General features: G+C 42.4%; 1 protein-coding gene across 6 annotated transcripts in view; it reads right to left on the bottom strand.

Annotated features, from left to right (window-relative positions):
* The window catches only part of LOC128142387 (poly(rC)-binding protein 3-like), a 148,395-nt gene that overhangs the window by 5,670 nt on the left and 122,007 nt on the right, over positions 1-20,718 (bottom strand). For 3 of the 6 annotated variants that reach the window (XM_052788448.1, XM_052788445.1, XM_052788446.1), the window contains 2 exons: positions 13,454-13,623; positions 4,656-5,265 (listed from right to left, as the gene is read on the bottom strand). In XM_052788448.1, coding sequence (XP_052644408.1) covers positions 5,229-5,265; positions 13,454-13,623 — 207 coding nt within the window. In that variant the 3' untranslated portion in view covers positions 4,656-5,228. Of the gene's footprint in view, positions 1-4,655; positions 5,266-11,615; positions 12,191-12,952; positions 12,990-13,453; positions 13,624-20,718 lie in introns of those variants that run through there. The other 3 variants (XM_052788443.1, XM_052788447.1, XM_052788444.1) reach the window with 3 other exon arrangements.

Below are 20,718 nucleotides of genomic sequence, written 5' to 3'. Positions count from 1 at the left end.
TGCTTGTTCAGGAGTTGGTACTTTTTTCCTTGGAGGAATCTCATAGTTCCACAAATAGTGTTGTAAGTTTATACAGCTTATTGTGTACAACTGTACATTTCTTCAGCATTTGAAACAAAGCTTTTAGAGAGCTCTGTGAAGAAGATAGGAGTGACTTTGCTATCTGTATCCTGTGTGACCATTGGTGTACATGTGCTGTTGTGTCAAGAAGGCAAAAAATCACCCTGCTTTTTAGCAATGAAAGTAGCATGGCTGTAAGGGAGAAGAGGGCATTATCCCAACCTTACTGAATAGTCAAGCTAATTTATCAAGGTAAATGATCTCCTGTGTCTTTAGAAAAACATAGGCATAATTAATTTATATTTTAAGTCTGTCATCAGTTTTAGAAAACAATTTTAAGAACTTCTGATGAGCTATTCAGCTAGACGATTACCCAGAGCAAATAATTGTTTTTAAAAATACGTACTTCCTTAATTTCTTTCTAACTTCTTAACTTTCTTGAATTCTGTTTTTAAACAAAAAAAGATGAAAGCAGTCCTAATAACTAGCTCTGTCCATAGCCACTATTAAAAATGAGGGTTTAGTATCTGGCACAGTGGAATTGAGAAGAATATTTTAATTCTCTGATCTCCAGGACATCCAGAAAAGTGAAGAAGCAGAATTAAGGAGGAAGACTTAGCATTTGTAATCCTTACTTATTGATAAAATAATGGAGAGTGTTGCCCAAATTTAAGAACTGTGGAATTTCATGCCACCAAAAAATAGTTGCGATTCCCCAGCTCAGTGGTTTTGAAACTGGTAACTTCCAGGGCCAAAATGTGTGTGCACGTGTGTGCATGCGTGTTTGAAGTGGAGTTCCAAGTAGCAGCTCTGCAGGGAGCAGCTAACTACAGCTGCAACTGCCAATTGTTGGTAGTTAGCTGTTCTTTGGCAAGTGCAATCACAAATGGTAGTCTGTGTGCTAACTAACTAACTTCTCTCCCACCATGGAAGAAATAAGCTGCTGCTGTCATGACTGCGAAGTAGATGTGGAAAAAGGGCTGTATTTGGTACAGAGGAGCCCAAAAGTGATTGCGCAAAAACAACGAAAGCAAACCAAAATAACAACAACAAACAAAACAGCGGTCTCATTTGCTAACATGATTGTTTGTCATTCCTTCACTAAAGCATATAAATATAAAATTTGCTCTGAATTACAAATACTGGTTAAAGAGCACATTAACATTAGTTTTGGTCAGGCCCTCTGCCAATAAATTCAATCTGAGGAGAGACAAATTTTGCTTATTACATGCCCCTGTGATTAAATTCTCTGCATTTTATCATCTTAAAAACACTGAGCTAGAAATAACTCTAATCAGAAAAGTCATATTACTCAAATGTTTTCAGCATTTAAACAAACTTTCTTTTTTCTTATAATCAAGAAAGCTTGCACTAGGAAATCAGACATTCAACCAATAGAAATCATGCTGTAGCTGTCATTAGAAACCATAATGTGAGTATATGATGTTTCAGAAATTCCCTTTTGTTAAGTACCATCAGATGAATTTGACACTTCTCTTTCATTTCAGTTACTGTCTTGAGACATATGCCAGTCTGTAGAGTGACAGGACACATGCATTGATGCAGAAACTGATTTAATCAACATTACTGCATTCCTTTCTGGAACCAAGGAGTAAGTACAATTCAGTGGCAAGAAAGGCACTATTACTTGTATCCCTAGAAAGTGTTGCTTAGGCCAAGAGATTGAAATTTTCTGGTGTGAAGCAGTTTTTCAGTGTCTGCCTTCATTTATCCTCTGTTCATCACTACTTCACTTAGAACTATCCTGGCCTGTCAGCTGGGAAAAAAATGCAAGCAGTTCCCTTATGTAGACATCTAAACCAGGTCTTTCTTCCAAAAATATAGCGGAGGGACTAACGCCTTGTGTAATTGGTGGTTACAGCAGTTAGTTACAGAGGATATGAGATATCTCTCTCTGTTCAAATCCCTCCTCTCTATGCTGTCCTTTGAACTAGTTGAGCAGCCTAACAATTTCAGTCTTTCCTTTAGAAGCTGTGTCACTGTAAAATGATTGAATTAGTGAGCATATATGTGACTTTCTTGTTCGGTAATTATGACACTTGCCTGAGAAGGGGAAGGTCCTGTTCCAAGTACATAAATAGTGCTGAAATACATTCAGCGGAGATTGAGGCTGTGGAATAAACTGGATTTGGATCTCTCCCATCCCAGAGAAGCGCTCTTGTTTTCATGCTGTTGGGTATTTAAAAAGCAAACCAGGGATGCTTCCATTTCTGCCTAGTTCAGGTGGGGAAAGTTCAGCATGTGGTCTAAGACTGCCCTGTGAAACCTCACAGAAACACCTTGCCCATGCAACCTGGTGAGGCTGAGGCACTTACCAGGTGCCTACATTCATGGCATCAGCGAAATTTATGCTGTTAGCTTCCTAGGAGCCTTGACTGGCACAAATATGCACCCTGGGGCCCATAGATGACTTCTGGCTATGTCTGAGAACAGAAGGCACTCTGGGTAGTAGCAATGGACTAGATTATGTGGCTGAATACATCTAACTTTGCTTGTTTTCCTTCTCGTTGACTATTTTAGCCAGCATTTGTACTTTCTATTTTTTTCACTTGAGAAACATTAACAGAGCAGCTTGAATTTGAGACGTTTGCCAGAACTCTGATAATGATTTGATGATGTGAAAGCTGCAGAAATTGTGCTGTCTTTCACTTGGAAACTCACAGTTGTGTGGGCAGTGACCTTTTCATATCAGGTGCTTGCTTCCTCTTGTCTACCTTTGGGCATGAGTGGTTTAGTTTTCTATCATCTATCTTGGATAATACTATTTTTTACTTCCCCCCCCCCCCCCCCCCCCTTCAGATGTACCTTCTTGTGTTTTGTTTGCCTGTTTTGTATATTAAAGCTATCCAGGAACTTTTTCTTGCCATTCAAATCTTTTCCAGCTAAAATAATTAAATTAAAATGAGTCCTCAATTAGCCTAGCTTTTATCACATTTCTGCCTGTATTTTTTGCAAAAGCCCTCTCAAAAGACTTTTTTTTCCTTCCTTTGTCCGTATGTCTTTATTTCACCTCTCCTCATTTCACACACAAACGTACCCCTGCACTAGTTTGTTTAAATCTCAGTCTTTTCTAGCCAGTTCTGCAAGGCACATGGGAATTATTTATGTGAAAGATGCTATACGCGACAGAGCTGCTGCTGCCCTTTACCTAGCAGGTTTACTGGGAGAGTAAAGCCTTGACCTACTTAGTGTTGAGCTGCAATAATGTTCTATTTTTTTCATTTACACTAGCCAGGCTAGCCAGAGAAATAGCTTTTGCTGTTCAGGAAATGAAGAGTATGGAGGTCTCTGCTGTGAAAGCGGCTTCAGCTCTCCTTTCAAGAGTAAGAAGTTAAGTATATTTTAAGTAAAATATATATAGTTTAAGTAATAACAACACATAATTTTATCAAGGTTAGTACTACAGCCTATAGTTCTTCCAACCTAAGGCTTGGAATAGTTAATTCAACATTGGGTAAGGCTTCCTGTGTGCTGGGATGCAATGAGGCATTCTGTAATCTTCCTCAGCAGCCTTTATTGTCAAGAGGTGCTTTGTGGCTGCATCTGTATTGAAAAAGCTGGTGACTTCTACAGGTTTCCAAGTCTGGATGCACGTCTTGGTCATACTGTAGTTCCAGGCTCAGACTCAAGACCAGACACATAGGAGCTCTCTGTACCCTAGAGTCCATGGAAAATAGTAGTGATATGCCCCAGAAGTATTCAGCCGGGGCAGTGAGGGGAACCGGGACCCCAAGCTAAATACCTGGAGACAAGTATAGACCTTAGTAGAGTAGGGATGGAGGTTGTAGAATTAGTCTCACATCATGAAGGATGCTACTCACTTGCACTGCCAAAAACTCTGCTTTCTCATGAGGATAAAGCAGTAAATGTGAAAGTATTGCCAATGCCCTAAGAGGAGAGGTGGCCAGAGCGCAGCCAGAAGTGCTGTATGCAGCAACAACTCGGGGCCAGCCCCTTTCTTTCACTTCCATGTGAAGAGATAATTTGAGGCTGTGACTGCAGTGCTTCAGCAGATCCAAAGGAGGAGCTGAATGGCTCAAGCAGAGTGTCAGGGCAGGATGAGACAGTTCCCTGGGCCAGCTATCCATTTTTTTTAATGCAAATTGTCATGCTCCTCCCAGCTGCTGGGCTGCTTTCCTGGCAGGGTGAAAGGTGCTGTCTAGAAGCCTTGTCACTGAACAGTGCTGCTGGGAATGGGAAAATACAAAGGGTCTTAGCAATAACGTACTCAGTACCTGAGTTTGTTCTTTTGTTCCTGTTTTTCTTTTCCCAGTATCTGATCTTAAAATCAGCATGGGAAAACACGGGAGATGATAGATACAAACCAGTGGCTTCTTGCAGCAAGAAGCAGAATTGTTTCTTTTCTATGCAGTGTGAGAAGTTCTCCAAGAGCAACTTTGTTAAAAAGCAAATAAGGTTTTGCGGAAATACTGCTTGCCCTGCTAATTACATGATCTGGTTCCATCTAATCATGAAAAGACTCATCATCCCTGACAATGGGCTAATGTACTTTCTAATGTTGCCAGTATTGCACAGTTGTTACACTCTCCCAATGAGCACTGGGACCTTAAGCGTGATGATATGAAACCTTTAATCATTAATGAAAACAAGCAATTTGTCTATGATCTTAGTTTGACAATCCATAAAATAGTGTTTCTCAAATGACAAATTAGCAACTTGGTTACAAAGAACAAAGTTTAAACAACACAACAGTTGTATGCACAAAGCTACCACGTCTTTTTTTTTTTTAAATCAGGAAAAAAATTTATTTATAAAAACGTCTCATTTAATTTACTGTCGAGTCTCTAGCTGAATACAGTGGTTTAGAACACTAACGGCCCATGCTTTTATACAGATTAGCCAAAGCATGAACATCAATGAAAATTAACCCCCGAAAATAACTTTTCTTTGCTTTGTTATGAGCCACAACAGTGTTAAAACTGGAACAGTAATGAAAGCAACACAAGAGTTAGGAAGCACAGTTGCTTAAAGAGTAAAGGAAGTATTTTCTTTTGATGTCTCAGAATAATAAGAAAGTTAGAAATGGCAGAAACTCCTCTGTAGATTAGTCCATAGAAAGCATTGTCTCATGGGGCTTTGGAAAAGTCCTGTCTGGTGGCTAATGCACTAGGGCATGATGAGATACATTACAGAGCCCCCAGGCCAGTAACTTCTGAAGACAGCCTAAAATGTAGGAACAAAAATGAGGAAAAGAAAAGGAGAAAAAAAAAAAAAAAGGGCAAAAAAAAGAAAAAAATCTTCTCACTATTAAAAAAATAACACTTGAGTACAACCAGCATAGAACAGCATTTCAATGCAGGCAAGTTTTCTCACACAGAGGTTGGTGGTTTGGTTTTTTTAAAATGTCAGTTACTGAAACAGTTACAATAGTCCAGAACAATTTTACAGCAGGTTTCTAGAGCTGTTAAATAGCTGAGGTACCTTGACATTATTTCCAGTTTCTCCTTCATTATATACAAACAAAAAAAAAAGCCCAAAACAAAACAAAAAAAACCAAAACAACAAACCTAAACAACAAAACCAACCAAAAACCCCATTTGGATAAGTGCAAACTGTAACAATGGCAGTTCTACAAATGGTTACAGTGACAAAACTTAGTGCAAAGGTACTAAGGTGAAGAAAAGCCCACAGAATACAGAAATGACACAAAATACTGAGATAGTACTTAGCCCTATACAATAATAATAACACACTTTGAAATACCATGTTTTAAAAAGTATTGCATTTGCATTGTGTTTTTAGTTTATATTAAAATGCACTGAATACAGTTCAATTGTTAAAGCTTTGTGTCCAAGGAGTGCAAAGTGTATGAACATGGCGGGCTAATGGGATTCTGGATTCGGAAGTGGTGAGGAAAACAATATTGCATTACTGAGTTATGCAACAGAAATTAAAAAGAAGGTGGATGGACAAACAGAAAATGCAGTTAAAAACTAGTTCCAACAGCTAGCAACCAGCCATTACATCACCCAGCTCTCTTCGGTTTGGCTGCAATTAGGTGTCTGGTTTTTACTTAATCTGAACATCGTTAAGTTCCTGTTAAAGGGATGTTATCTGTTCAGGCAGCAACCTTTGAATGTCCTTTGGTAAGCGCTAGATTTTATTCGTAATTACAATACAACCCGATTGCATGATTAGCGGTGAGTTAAATAGGGATGTATTTTGTACAGAAACCTAACAAAAAATGGTCATTTTGGCTGAACAAAATATATGTGGGAGGGGGTACCAGAATAGTGACTGTGCACGTCTGATTTGTACCTACTCTTAAGTACTTACAGAAGTAAGTACTGTGTCGGTATATAAAACATCTGAGTGCAAAAGGAGGAGCCTGCTCTCCTTCTCTAAAGCAGAGTTCTTAAAATTACATTTTTCCAAACCAGAGAAAGATTGTTGCGCCCTTTAAAAGAATGAAGTGGAAAGGCTCAGGTGCCTGATAGTTTTTTGTTTGTTTGTTTGTTTGTTTTTTTCTTGGTTGTCTTCCAATCGTTTTAAGTTAGCGGTTTTTCTCAGACCAGAAAGCTTCATTTGTTGTGTGCAGAAGTACCTGAGCTTTGGTACTTTCTAGCCCCCATCTCCTGCTTGCAGGCAGGTGTCGGGGCAGGGAAGACGGGAGTCTTCGGGCCTGTGGAGAGCAGCAGAATGACCGAGGGGGCCAGCACTTCACGAGTGGATTTCAGGGGCGCTAGCCATCGCCAGAAGTGCCAGATTTGCAGGCTCTAGCAATAGAAAAATTCCTCAGAGGTGCCAATTTGCCACAGAAAATTGTTCTGCGGTTGGAGGGATCCCTTCAGATGGATCTAAGTGTATTGATATGCCAGGCAGTATTGCCAGAGCAGGACCCGGCTGTCAAAATTTTGCCTCATTTATGTTTTTTCTTTCTCTCCAGGTGTCTCCTTGCTGGGGTGGGGGCAACCCTGCCGTGCTGCGGAGCTGCCGGAGGGGCAGCCCTGGCTGCGGCCCCGGCGGAGGGACGGCGTCGGGGGGGAAAGCCCGCTGTTGGAACTAGTTGGTAGGTGGTGCCCGGGTGTTAGTCGTTATGGAGAGCGGAAGACGACTTGAGTCGGCAACAGTTAACACTAGCAATTTAACAGAAAATAAAAGATGCCGTATTGTTTCCTTGATAACTAGGATCTACCACAGACTCTTGGTAGAGCTGGCAAAGCTTGCATTGTGTCTCATCCCTTCAATATGGAGCAAACTTCTGGCGGTCAGATTTCTTAACCCCGCTCGTCGAAGGAATTTTGGCAGTGTAAGCGGACAAACTCCCCGTGGCCCCCGCGGCGGCCGCGGCATTTAGTGCCAGGAGTGGGACAGTTTTCATGCCAAGCAGACTGGAGACAGGAACGGCATAGTGGGTGGTTGGCAGAGTTGGTAGGGGAGGGGGGGGTACTGACGGTAACGGCGGAGGCGGCCGCCAGCACGGCCATGGAGGTGGGGGTGGAGGTAGGGGTGGCAGACTGAGAGAGGTTCATGTTGAGGTCAACAGGGGTCGTGACGGAAGCGGTCTGGGTGCTGACTTTAGCCATCTCTAAGCTGCAAACGAAGAGAGGAAGAGGAACAAACAGGTTGGGAGGGTCCAGCCAGGGCGGTGGGGCCGGGAGGAGGAGGAGGAGGAGGAGGAGGAAGGGGTGAACGGAGGGAGGGAGGGACAGCAACCACGAAAGGGCAGGATTAGATCGGTGGACGAGGGGGACAGACGAGTGGGAGGGAGAGGGGGGAGAGAGAGAAAAAAAGGGAAAATGAGGGTCAAAGGAGGAACATGTTATGTGTTAAAGAAGAGAAATAACAAAAGGGTTTTTCATGATTCGATGGTGAAAACGTTACTGAGACTCTAAAGTTTTTTCAAAAAAAAAAAAAAAAGAGGTTGGGAGGGGTTGCTAGTTCATTTTACGTATGAAAAAAGAAATCTAAGGAATGCAGGTAATGGCAAAAAGATGGAAAAAACGAAACTTAAAGAAAACTTAAAATAACTATGAAGTTTACTCCCCAGCACTGATATGGTGAATTTCGCTTTTCAAAATTACGGTATTTTTGAAAGGGGGACGCGGGGGGTTTTGGTAATTTTTTTCAATTTGTCAATTTTGTGACAGAAATAGTACCCTTTGTCATTTTGCTAGGATGAGAGGAGACTGAGCAATGATTTGCTGCTTCCATCTAAGGCAAAGTTCTGGTTTGGTTTGGTTTGTTTTAGAAAGTTAGTTTTTCGTTTCATTCATTGTGAGGTCAATGTGCATTTTTCATATAAAACAAACCTGATTAGCCAGTGTGTTCACTTCGGTTTGTACTTTCCCCAGACTTTTTTTTTTTAAATCACAACAAAATATTTATGCAATCAAATTATAAGGAAATTAGTAAAAAGGAAGACGGAAAAACACCCCGGCTTCTACAGCAGCGGTATCCTTTCTGAGCTTGTGGCAGTGGTTACAGTGAACATAAAAGAGTTACCAGCTGACAGACAAGGTACTACTACATGGATACAACATACACATCGTCAAGACGGACCCCACCAGCACGAGGAAGTTCAGATTGACCCGACCTCTGAGCCCAAGGCAGTGATGAGCTCTTTGGAAGATGCAGATATCAAACCACCTTCACTTTAGTCTAACTCCACCCATTGGCAGGTGAGATGAGTTTGGCCCATGTACTTAGGCTTTTCTGTACATTTTTAAACAGTAAAATACAGTAATTCCAAGGACGCGTTGTTTTTTTTTAGATGACAAAACGTTTACTTAGATAAATCATCCCTTTGCTGTTTGTTGCAGCTTGTGCACTGGCTCTCTGGTCGGAACAACCTAAATACTAATTTCAGGATGCGTTTTGCATGGGACCAGCTGGGAGGTGTGACAGCCTAGCGTATAAATAGGACTATGGCTTAGAAAGTCTTTGCTAGCTACAGTTATATGTGTGTTAATTCCAAGTTTGGTGGTTTTTTTCAGTAATTACTAACTTGTTGGGCTCCTGGGCTTTCTCCTGAGGTGAGCCGAGGAGCTGCAGCAGCTTCTCCCTCCCAGAGTGGAGTGTGTGCCAGCGAGCGAGCGGGCGGCTGGCCGTGCAGAGGACCTGCTGTTTTCCTATCAGATCCCGTCAGGCCTGGGGAAGCTTCCCAGCACAGGGTTTGTGTTGGTCCCTGTTGGCACTTGGGGCTGGCTGTGCAGGCTTAGAGAGCAGCAGCTGTAGCCAGGCTACAGGTTGGGAAGGGAGCGCGGTCACCCTACTCGGGGCTTGGAAGAGCCTCGCTTTTCCTCACCTTAGACTTAGATGCAGTTTTGAGAGTAACAGCCCCTGGTCTATTCCTGGCCAGAGAAAGGCAACAACCAGAAGGCCTGCCTGCTTTACGCAAGGGCAAGGATGTAAACGATCAACCAGTGCTCTACAGGGGATGGGGACGTTGGACTAGAGCTTCCCAAAGCACTGCTGCTGATGGTGAGTCTAAAGGGTGCCTGAAGCGGGTCTGAGCTGGGGAGAGGAGCGTGGAGGAGAGCGAGAAAGGCTTGAGCACCGAGCTGCCCTCTTTCCCACAAAAGAAAGAGGGCTCTCGGAGTATTTATTAACTCCTCGTTGGCTTTTGCCAATGTTGGCGCATGTCTTCTCCGAGGGGCTGGGAGGGGAGGAGGGTGAGTGCGTGAAATGCAGACCCGTTTGTGGGAGGTAAAGCTTTTGTTTTCCTACCCCGTGGTGTTCATCTGTCCCCATGGATAAGCAGCTCAGAATTTTTTTAACCCTTGCAGCAGAGTTGTTCTTTGCAGAGAGAAGAGCATCCTTGTGCTGTTAGCCGTGCTACTTGCAATCTACTCGCACAGCAGGATTTACATCAAGAATACTGAATCAGTGAATACAACTCCACTGTACGTCCTCGACTTGGGGTGTAGGAGTTACATGGTGGTGATACCTTATTAGGTTTTGAAAAACTCAGTTTATAGAGTTGGATTTTTTAAATATTACTAACACAGTATTATTCTGGGAGGGAGGCATATAGAAAGATAATGCAGGATTCATGTTTCAGTGACTCCAAATTTGCCTACCTTGCATTTTAACAAAACCAAAAAAATCTGTACTGATACGGGGGTATTTGAGCCTGAGTTTTTTCCTGCACCAGCAGGGAGAATAGATCCCACGGGCTAAATGCTGGTGTTGGCAGCAGCCACTCAAACTCTCTGTCTCTGGTGTACTCGCACAGGTATGATTAAAGCAGTCATTTGCCCTGCTTCACATTTATTACTGGTGGTAACGCGCAAGGTGAAAGTAGTCAGGTTAGCTATCGGCTGTCCTGTGACAGCGGCAGTTTCCCAAACCAATTGTAGATGCAACAAAATTAAATGTGAAGGCGGATGAGGCAGCCTTCGTACAAAATTTCATGGTGCCAATTCTACGCCGTCCCTTTGAAGACGTACACTTTATGAATATATACATTGAAGGCCGCATCCTGCATTACCCGAAACTGGTGAAAGGAATAAAGCTCGAGTGTGGCTTTGGCAGTCCTGTTAGCTCTGTGAATGAACCTCTTCTCAAAATGGCAGTAAAAAAAATATCTTCAGGAAACTGCTTTTCAACAAGGAGCAAGTGCTGCTGGCTACAATTCATCTATAATCCAAAGTCAAATATTACACAGGAAACCTAAACTGCAGTTCATTCTTAATAAAAGCTAGAAGATGGAATTGGATAACGAAAATCCAGTTACTACAGTGGAGACCAGTTAAGAGACAGAAGATTTTACAGGAAAAGAAGACACTTGGACACATTCTACTCATACAGAGGTCAGCGCTCAGGTAATCAATACAAAATCAAAACTATTTTAGAAAGATTTAAATCTCTGTCTTGATATTTATCAATGTATTAATATATCTATAATTTAGAGTATATTGTGTACATATTCGCCACCAGATTGCAATAGAAGTCTTAAAACAACCTCATAAATTATTCTATAGATGGCAGCTTTGTTTGGAGGCTAGTTTAAAGATACACACAGAACGTTTCAGGAATACTGTGGATAGATAGTTTTTCACATCCTATGCTGCTCTGAGGCATTGATTTATGCAGAAATACTGGCCCTGGAAACCAAACCATGAGAATGACAGATCTTGTGGGGGAGAGAAAAAAAAAAGTCCACCTTACCCTGAATGCTTATATGGCTTTTATTTATTATAATTACTATTTTGATATACCAGAATATACCTTGGGCAGTCTAGGTACTGTACTCGGCTCTTCCCCAACACTGTTTATTTCATGCCACTCTTTATTTCATCTTTAAAAGAGACGGCAGTACTTGTGGCAGGTTCAGGACTGACAAACACTGAAATTGGCTCCCAGCGTGCACAGGCAGCAGCAGCAGCCTAGATCTGCCTCTCAGAAAACTGCCTGAGCACCTAAAACCCAGCTACAGCAGTCCTCCCTCTTGCCTGAAAGTTTCTCGGTTCTTGCTCCAGTGCGACTGTGAACTAGCACTGCTGCTGTGGTGGCACCTAACTGGACGGGAGTTTCTCTTGTGAAAGGAGAAATCTGGAATAGTGTCACTTTTTAAAATGAAAAAGCCACCTTAATGTCCTATGTTACCTTAGAGCTTAATTTATTATACATTACTTTAGGAGTCTTCATTTACAAATGAAGTCACTTTATCTAAATACAGTTTCAACACATGGTACATAATAATATATGATGGTTTATTGTAGATGATGGTAACAAATGACTTCTATCTAGAAATTCAACAGGAAGAAAATATTTTGTTTATGGTTTCACAGGGTATAGATAGAGTATCCATGGTATATGACTGCTGAGAAGTTTTCTTCTTTGCAAAAGTATGTTAAAAGACCTCATATATATCCCATTCCATCAAAAGAATCATTAAACAGTAATAAACAGAAGTGTGAGAGTTCACAGGCTTTTCTAAAGTGAGTCAAACAGGTCACTAGAGTTTCTGTCTCTGGTGAGCGGCTCACTGCAACTCCATTAATAAGTGCATTATTTTATTTGCATGCTTTAGCTGTCTTGAAGATCTTAAATTGTTATCTTCTGAGATCCAGATGCATGCCATATGGTGTTTGAGCAACTAAAAATGAAGGGGTCTATTCTCATCTCGATGTGTGGGGAATCCCTGAACACCAAGAGAAGAACATATCCTTAAGGGTTAAAGGAGGGAACACATTTTTATTTGATTACAGGGCTTACGGAAGTGACATATTTGCTACAAAGAATATAAATCAAAAGAGCTGTAGGTTGTTTTAGGATTCTGGAAATGGCTTATCTTAAGCTTCACGACGCCACCCCTCAATATAGTTTTCCCTAGGAAACTACTTTCAAACCGAATTATAAAAAGTAATATTTTTGTTTGCTGTACCACAGAGCTGCACAAACATCCTTTTCCTCCATTAAGACATTTACAGTGGCTTGCAGTGGTGCACTGCAGAACTGGGCTGGAGAGGAGCTTGGACCATAGGAAGCTGTAGACCTGGTATGACTACAGCCCCCCCCTCCCCCCCCATATAAATCACATACTTTCTACTACCTTAACAGCAAACATAGTTAAACACAAAGCTTGATTCATATCACAGTATTTTGGGGGGGAGGAAATAAAAGGGGAAAAAAAAAAAGGCAATAAAATACATAGATACTCCCCCTCCCCACAATATATTGCCTTGGTCCACCCTTTACAAGTAGATCTATGAGCACTGTATGCTTTGCACTTTCTTCTCACGGCAATTGCAAATAAATGTGGTATCAATTTTAGTATTTTTTCTAAATAATCATATAAAAACTGATAGAGACTTAAGCTGTTGCGATGGTTTAGCTGAACAGCCAATGCTTTCATTAATTCTGGCACCAAGAAGTGGAGAAGCAGATAGTCTCACCCCATCTCATTAGGGAATGCTTTTCACAAATTTGTGATGCTGTCTCTGAAAAAATAAATCCTGTGCCTCTATCAGTTTAATATCAACTCTAGGTGGCAATTTCCAGTTAGTAAATTACACCTGTTTTGCAATCTGTTTCACTATATTTGCCATTTAGGACAGTAAAATGGGTCTGTGAAAAATATTTTCTTCTAAAGAATTTATGATTGTCATTTCATTTAATTTATCCACCTGTATTTTAGGTGGATGCTAATGTTGAGTATTCAGATTTTTCAGCTTTTGTCATTCAACATGTACCTGGAATTGCACTGGATTAAGCTCCTTTCCATATAAACCAACAGCAAACACAGGTTCTAATGACACAGGCTTTACAAATCATTAGGAATTGAATAATACTATGCAAAATGGACACTGCGAAGCAACTTTCTGGATCTATCCAAGACAGACATTTGCTGGAGAGCAGACAGAGCAATCTTGCAGAAGCGTTATCACTTACAAAGCAAACTTACCTTGCATTAATGAGGTACTGTGCTAAGCTGATGTTTGCAGGGGATCCTGTGATTGTAACTTGTCGTTCTGCGGAGCCTTCTGTGGCATTAGCAATCTTGATCTGCGCTCCTGACATCTGCCTGATTTCATTTATCTTACTGCCTTGTCTGCCAATAATGCAGCCTATTAACTGGAGTGGGACAAAGACTGAGATTAGTGCCACAGACACAAGCAAAAACCACTTAACTGCAATTTGTAGTATTGCTAAAAACATGGTTATGAAAAGCTCAATATCAAACCAAAAGATTTTTGCTGTGCTGTTTGGAAGGAATAACTAACTAGCGCAGTGTATTGGCTCTACGGTGATACGTCTCTAAATTGAGTTTCGCTGCTACATGATTATCAACTCGATATCAGATTATTTTGCTGTCTTCCGTGGCAGGGAAATGACAGCGTGCTGTGGTGCTGACGAACACAGAATAGAGCCTGACTTGCCAGTGGCAGCAGCGAGCCAAGAACAGCAGCTGGAAGTCACGCTGACCATCCAAAGCCGCCGCCGTGCAGCTCCGCACCGTTCCAGCGCGCCGCTAGTCCTAGACCTGCCTGGGCACATGTCCTCGCTTGGCCAGGTACTGTGCTATTAAAGTCAGTGGGATTTACAGCTCTGTAACTGCAGGCAGGCGCAGGCATAGGAAGAGACTGAAATTTGTCTGCGTTCCTTTGCAGAAACTTACCAAAACTTGTATTTTTGTGGGTAAAACTGAGCCTGAGTTGTGTGTGTCCCTAGATCCCCAGGTTTTTTTGGTAAAATTGCATTGGTGTTATCTTCAATTAACAGTGTTCTAAAGGTTGTTTAAATGCTCTTGGTGGAGTCACAAGCTTTTGGAAGCTGTGTGCAAGACCTCGAGAGAGTGTTTCGCAGCACACCTAACTGGTGCAGCTGGGGTAAGGGAGTGGGATAGTCGTGCCAGGGCATTGCTCCTTCAGCACAGGGACCACCCCCAAGAGCAAGTGGGCACCAAGCCAGCAGCTGAGGCTGAGATATTTTGGCCTCTGTAAGGGTGAGAAGGGGGGACTTCTGTTTTGTATTAAGGAAGGGCTGGGTGCTGAGAAACTCAGCAGTGGCCAGAATGGGTGGGAAATGGAAACTTCGCTCTACAGGTCTGTTGACACTGGGATGATGTTGCCAGTTTGGCAGAAGGCTGTGCCAAGATGCAGAGACTGCCTTCCCCTCCCACCCTTCCCGCTGCTTCAGGCCCTGACGTGTTACCCTTTCTGGTACTGTAGTGCTTGGAGTATCTTGCCAGAAACAGAGTCACGTTGTCCAGACATTTTATCAAAAGAAGGGAAAAAAAAACCCCAATGTAATCCTTGCTTCATGCTCACGGACAAGCAGAAAGCCGAAGTGGGTACCCAGGTAGCTGAAACAGACACCGAGCACAAGGGGAGCACCCATGAAGGGGAAAAAATCGGGTTTCAGGGAATGCACACAGGATTTCCTGTCCTGTTCAAACAGGAGGGCCTCGCTGAGCTCTCTGTCCTTATCCTGAGGACCTTACTGTGCTACCAGAGCATCACTGTACAGCAAAGCTAGCAGTACGAGATCCACTTTTATCTGTTAAAACCAGGTGATGGACTTCATAATTTTGTTCCCGTGAATCATTTGCATGCCATACTGTAGCTATAATTTACCCAAATCTGGTCAGAAGCGTTCACTATTGCAGAAGCAGAATGGAGCACAGAGCAGGGAGAAACTTTGGGTTGTCTTTACTTGACTGCTAGCCAGAGTTGTCCCCCCAAATACTAGAGTGGCTTGAAATAGCCAACAGGAGTGGAGGCTGTCAGTATTTCCTTCTGCCACAACCAGCATCTAATTGTTTCTGTGATGATGGTCTTGAAGCGACTGGTCAAGAATCCATCTGTTGCTACTGATGATCTCATGAAGCAGTGACCAGAATTTAGGCTCTGTGAAGTAGCTGTTATGGTGCTCATCACGTCTTCAGATTCCTCTGATACTTTTCCCGCAATGTACAGGTCTGAGTATGCCTCTGGTTGCTTTAATAATGATGTCCTAAGTGTCAACAGGAAAATGTAGACTGCACATATTCCCTCAGTCTGTCCCCAGAGCAGGAGTGGAAAGCTGATAAAATTAGTTGGTGTAAAAAAATGTGCAAAAATATATAAAAATGTATTATTTAGAAGAATTTCAAGCAGTCCAGTTAACAGGTGTGGTTGTCATTATGGCATTCAAAGCAGAGGAACTGTGTGGGACCGTTGGTTCTTCAGGCACGTTGGTGAGACAGTCTTAGATGTCTGGTTCATCAGCTCTGAGAATGCACTGGCCGGGTCACTCGGGAGGCTACTGCTTGTACACGCTGAGGGTCTTCTAACAAGGCTTGTAACCCGGGTGGGTCAGTACAAAGAATTTGCAATTTCCTAGCTGACTCTGAGTTAGGGAGTGAGGATTTGGTCCAGACACCAGTCAAGGATATTGCTGATGCAAGCATCTGGAAGAGAGGTTTGGTAACCTTCGGTCTGAAGCTCTCCAAAGTCATCCTTTGTTGCCGTGACAACGGGCTGCTTGAACAAGCTCTGCAAGCCGTGACATGATGTGCAGCTCACGCAGAATACCCTTCGTTCGCTATGCAGGTAGGATGGTAGTGCTGGGGTGCTTGGGCTCTCTCTGGGGTGCCTTTCCTGTTATGTATTACTTACGCCGAAATTTGTGCAGTATCTATCTGAATAGTCAAGAGCTGATGGGTTCTGGAGGAAGTTCAAGGGACTGGTTTTCATCTACAAAGCTTTGATCAATCAGGCCATGGACATTTGGTTTTACATAAAAACACTTGCCCTGCCTTGCTTTGAGATGAAGCCAAGACAAATTGCATCCAAACACGTATCTCCTTTTGAGAATGACCTTTCTAACGCCATCAGCTGCCCGTGCCAGTTGTTCTGTAGCTGGCCATTTCACACCATTTGGCAGGCTATGTGTAATTCAGACCCACAAAAGTCCCTCACCACAAAAGCAAGCTTCCCCAGACTTTGAAAGTTGCTACCTTGCATGCGATGCTGCGTGTTTTACAGACATGGGTTCGCTGCTTTTCCACATTCGGTAGACGGAGTTAGTTAGGGAATGTCAAGGACAGTAAATATATAGCTGTTTTTAAGGACTTTATGTAAGTGCTGCATTATTTTTAAAGCTCACCTGCTTTCTCAACATACAGTGAGCCTTACTCTTACTTACAGAATAAATCAAGAGGAAATTCTCCAAAACAGAAGTGATAGAGCTGGCCCATGTGAGAGAGGAGCCGAACCTACTATAGACAATACCAAGCCTACTATGCACTATAGTATAAAATATATACTATAAATATACACATATGTACATACAAACACACATAATATGTGTATGTATATGCATATATAGTTTAACTCTCTGAAGACATGAGCTCAGATCAGATGTGCACCAGCCTGTCTCTGACTGTGGCAGTAGCACATGCTTACAAAAAAAAAAAAAGATAAAAACAGTGTGAGGTATAAAACAAAGTTTCCACTGGTGTCCCAAATTCCCACCTAAGGCTTACAGACCACCTGAGCAGCAGCTGGTATCTCTGCCTTTATGCTCAATAGTCCATGTGTCTGACAATTTCTTTTTGAACCCATTTCTCTTCCTGCCCAAGAAGGGTCATAGCAGTGACCTGCAGAGCTTGCTTGTGTGTGTAAGTAAGTAAGTATCACTATTTGTCCATACACCTCAAAATTTCAGCTGCCGTCCCCTCCTTCTTGGACTGTGAGCACCAGGGGAAAACTGTTCCCTTTTCACTTTCTCTGCATGGCTTCCGATCTGGCTTCCTCTACCTCAGTGTGCCTCATTTCTTCTTATGCCAAAAAACCCCAAACAAACCAACCCTAAACCATGGATTCTGCTTTTTTGCCTTTTTCTAGTTTTATTCTGTCCTTCAGTAGCGTTCTGCTGGTACCAATGTAAACAAACAGGACTGAATCAGGAGTCTGGACTCTTCAAGGGTGGGACTGGAAGGTCTACTGTGATTCCTCCAGCCCCAAAACTCTTGATGCTGATGGTTTCTTCTTATATGCTATGCCATCTCTCATTCAGGTCCCTCTCTTCCTCCCCCCCCCCAATGCTAAATATAAATGCTAAATATATATATATATTGTTTATATATATTGTTTTCCCATAATGCTATAGTAACTGACAGAGCCTAATAATAACAACTTTCTGCTGGGTGTTTCCTGCACGTTTGTTCCTCTGCGTCCATCACACTGTGTTACTTCTGTGCAGTACTGGGAGTAATCAGACTTTTAGTTTTTGGTTTATTATCTGAGGCCAATGCTGCAGCGTATTGCTTGTCGCAGGCAGTGGCATGGAGCTCACTTTCTTTTTAAATACTGGTAAAAAAAATCAGATTACTTTCTTATAGTGAATATAGTGCTGGTAAAAGGGCTAAGGAATTAGCCTCTGCAACTTGGTATCTGCTGTCCGGAGCAGAGGGGTTGACCATCCCTGTCCACAGGTACACCGCTGCCAACCCAGAGCAAGTCCATTGGCTTTGGCAAAACCTCTGCATTAGTTGAGCAAGCAGGTGCTAATTTTGAAGGAGACTCTTCAAGCACTTTTTGTAAAGATACAGGCTTTCTAAGTTCCAGGTTTGGGTTGGGTTTGGTTGGGGTTTTTTTTTTTCAGTCAGAAATGCTGGGGCAGAGTACTCTGTATGGAGAAATAATCTCCTGAGGTATGATTACAGTTCTTTACAGGCTTACTGCAGGGCTGGGAAAGAGATGCTTAAATACTCTGTGCCTCTTAAAAACCAATAATAATAATAAACTTCACTTCCCTTGCACCAGGATAATGCAAAATCTCAACTATAATAATTTCACAGGCTTTGCAAGAAGGCATATAGAAAACTGAGAAAACATGTTCAGAAATGAGCCTTCTTATTACTTGTTTTGTAACCCAAGTGACTCTGCAGATTTGTGTGCATTTCAATTTGTTGTGGACCCAACACCAGTTCCCATCCTGTTCCCTAAATTGGGCAGCAGTAGGTGGTTCGGGGGGGGATTACTTTTAATGCTAAATAGTGCCTCGTCCCACAAATGGGCTCACTTTGCTTCTGATGGATATTGTCTGCAAAATCTTTCTACTGATTCTTGAGCTCATCTGGACAGGTCTACCTGAGGAATCAAATGCCATTTTTTTAGATTAAGGGGAGACAAAAATCAGGCCATGTGCAAACATATAAAAAATGATTTAAAAAAAATTTTTTTTTTTTGGATAACACATCCCCTTAAACATTGCTAATTGATAGAATCTGGTTAATTCTGTATTTTGGCTTTGGGCATTATTTCTCTATTACATGAGAGGCTCTCAGCAGTAAGGTAAATTTATTGAGGTTGAATCCACAGGTCCCTTGCCTTCAGTAGAAGTGCTTTGATTTACACTACTGCAGGATCTTTCCCAGCATGTCCTGTGTGGATTATTAAGTCTTTGCCTAACCATTTTTTTTAAACCCTCTCATATAGCTGGAAAGTTTCTGAGCCAGGGATGGACTTAGCCAGCAGCTTAGTTCTATAAGACCATGGCCCTCGTTCTCAGGACTTTTCTGGAAGAGGGCTGGAGGGAGGGAAGGTGCACTTTTCCTGTAACGAGTAGGTGGTGGGTGGCCTTGCTGGAAGTCACAGCTCGGGTCGGATGCTGCCTTTATATTCTCCTTAAGGGCTTACGGTGATTCTCTCCACTGCAGGTGATGGATTGGGGATCTGCAAAGATGAGAGCTCTGTCCCCCAGTGACTGCTGGTGGAAGAGGCAATGCCATGGAGACCTCCTTGGAGCATCACATGGAGGTGACGCTGGATTTCACTGTGAGCGGCTCCAAGAGCATTTGGCACATGTGGGTCCCCTGCCATTGTTTGCAGGGAAGTACTCCTGGCTCCACAGGTAATGAAGGCACTTCTTCAGTATGCCATTTCCAACTTGGATAGACTGACATTTCTGTTTCTATGGAGTATTGATCAGATTTATAGCTTGCTTAAAATGTTCTTGGTGCTTTCTGAAGGGGAAGTTGTTTTCCTGTTACTTGTTTCTACCTGTCTGTCCCACATATATGCAAAATATGCATAATTTTTAATGAGACGGGTTCTTTTTATTATTGGTTTGTTCATTTACTCTCAATGGGCATTTTGGGGGATTGGATCATGAAATCTTAAGACATCTATTAGCTGTGCCAAATCAGCCACACCCAGAGATACCATCCCTGAAGGACCTGCCACTGTTAACACCACTTTATTCTGGGATTTATGTGAAACACACTTATATTGTGTAACTTATGCAGCAGCGGAAGGCCAGGCAAGATCTGAGCAAGGAAAGAAAGGCAACCAAATGCCCCTGTGAGAGGTTTTGATGAGGACAAGGAGATACTAGAGAAAGATCAGAGTGACTTCTGAGAGGGACCTGGAGAAATGTCCTCTCTGTTCTCTTTTTGGAGATACCCGGAAGTTATGAGAAAACCTAGAAAGGCAAATCTTCTGAATTCAGTATCTGGAGAGGAAGCTTTGGCTTTTAGCATGCAGAAAATAACTTTCTGTGAAATGCATTTCTTTGTTCTCTGGTATCTCTTTGTTATTGAGCAACAGGTTAGTTGCGATTATCAGCATACCGTATGAAGAAAGTAGCATGATATTCTTACAGGAATTATTAATAACAGAAAAAAAATTTCTGTCACTGCCTTAATGCCAGAGGGAGTGAGGAAAATTTATTTTAATATGAAGCTATGCATATTGTAAATGGCTATTAATATCTACTTTCTGTAGACTAGGCTAAAGTCTGAGCTCCTTATTCTCTTTATATCTGATTTTGCTCCATCAGATTCTTACCGAGGCTTTGGCTTTATGTGCTTATCATTATCTTGGTTTTAAAAAATCAGCATAGCACATGTAGATATACACTGACTTCTCTTGTAGCTGCAGAGCATGTAGATATTTGCAAGTCTCATGTTCTTCTCATGCGTGCTGGACTTTTGCACACATAAGCGCATATGATAAGAAACCCGTGGGACTCCTGCAGCACCGGGGATCCCTGGAGTGGGGGCGGACAGGAGACTGGCCACATGCAGCCAGCCCTGTGCCAGGGCCTGCAGCTTCCTTCACCTTCAGCCAGAGGAATAATCGCCATACCACACCGACTGCCTAGCTATCAAACCTGGGACTAGGAGATGCTTAGCAGGAAAGCAAAGTCAAATTACCCATGCAGGCTTTGCTGCACAACTGC

The sequence above is a fragment of the Harpia harpyja genome, chromosome 5 (assembly GCF_026419915.1).
Source record: "Harpia harpyja isolate bHarHar1 chromosome 5, bHarHar1 primary haplotype, whole genome shotgun sequence".
NCBI lineage: Eukaryota > Metazoa > Chordata > Aves > Accipitriformes > Accipitridae > Harpia > Harpia harpyja.
This window is presented reverse-complemented; position numbering and strand designations above follow the sequence as displayed.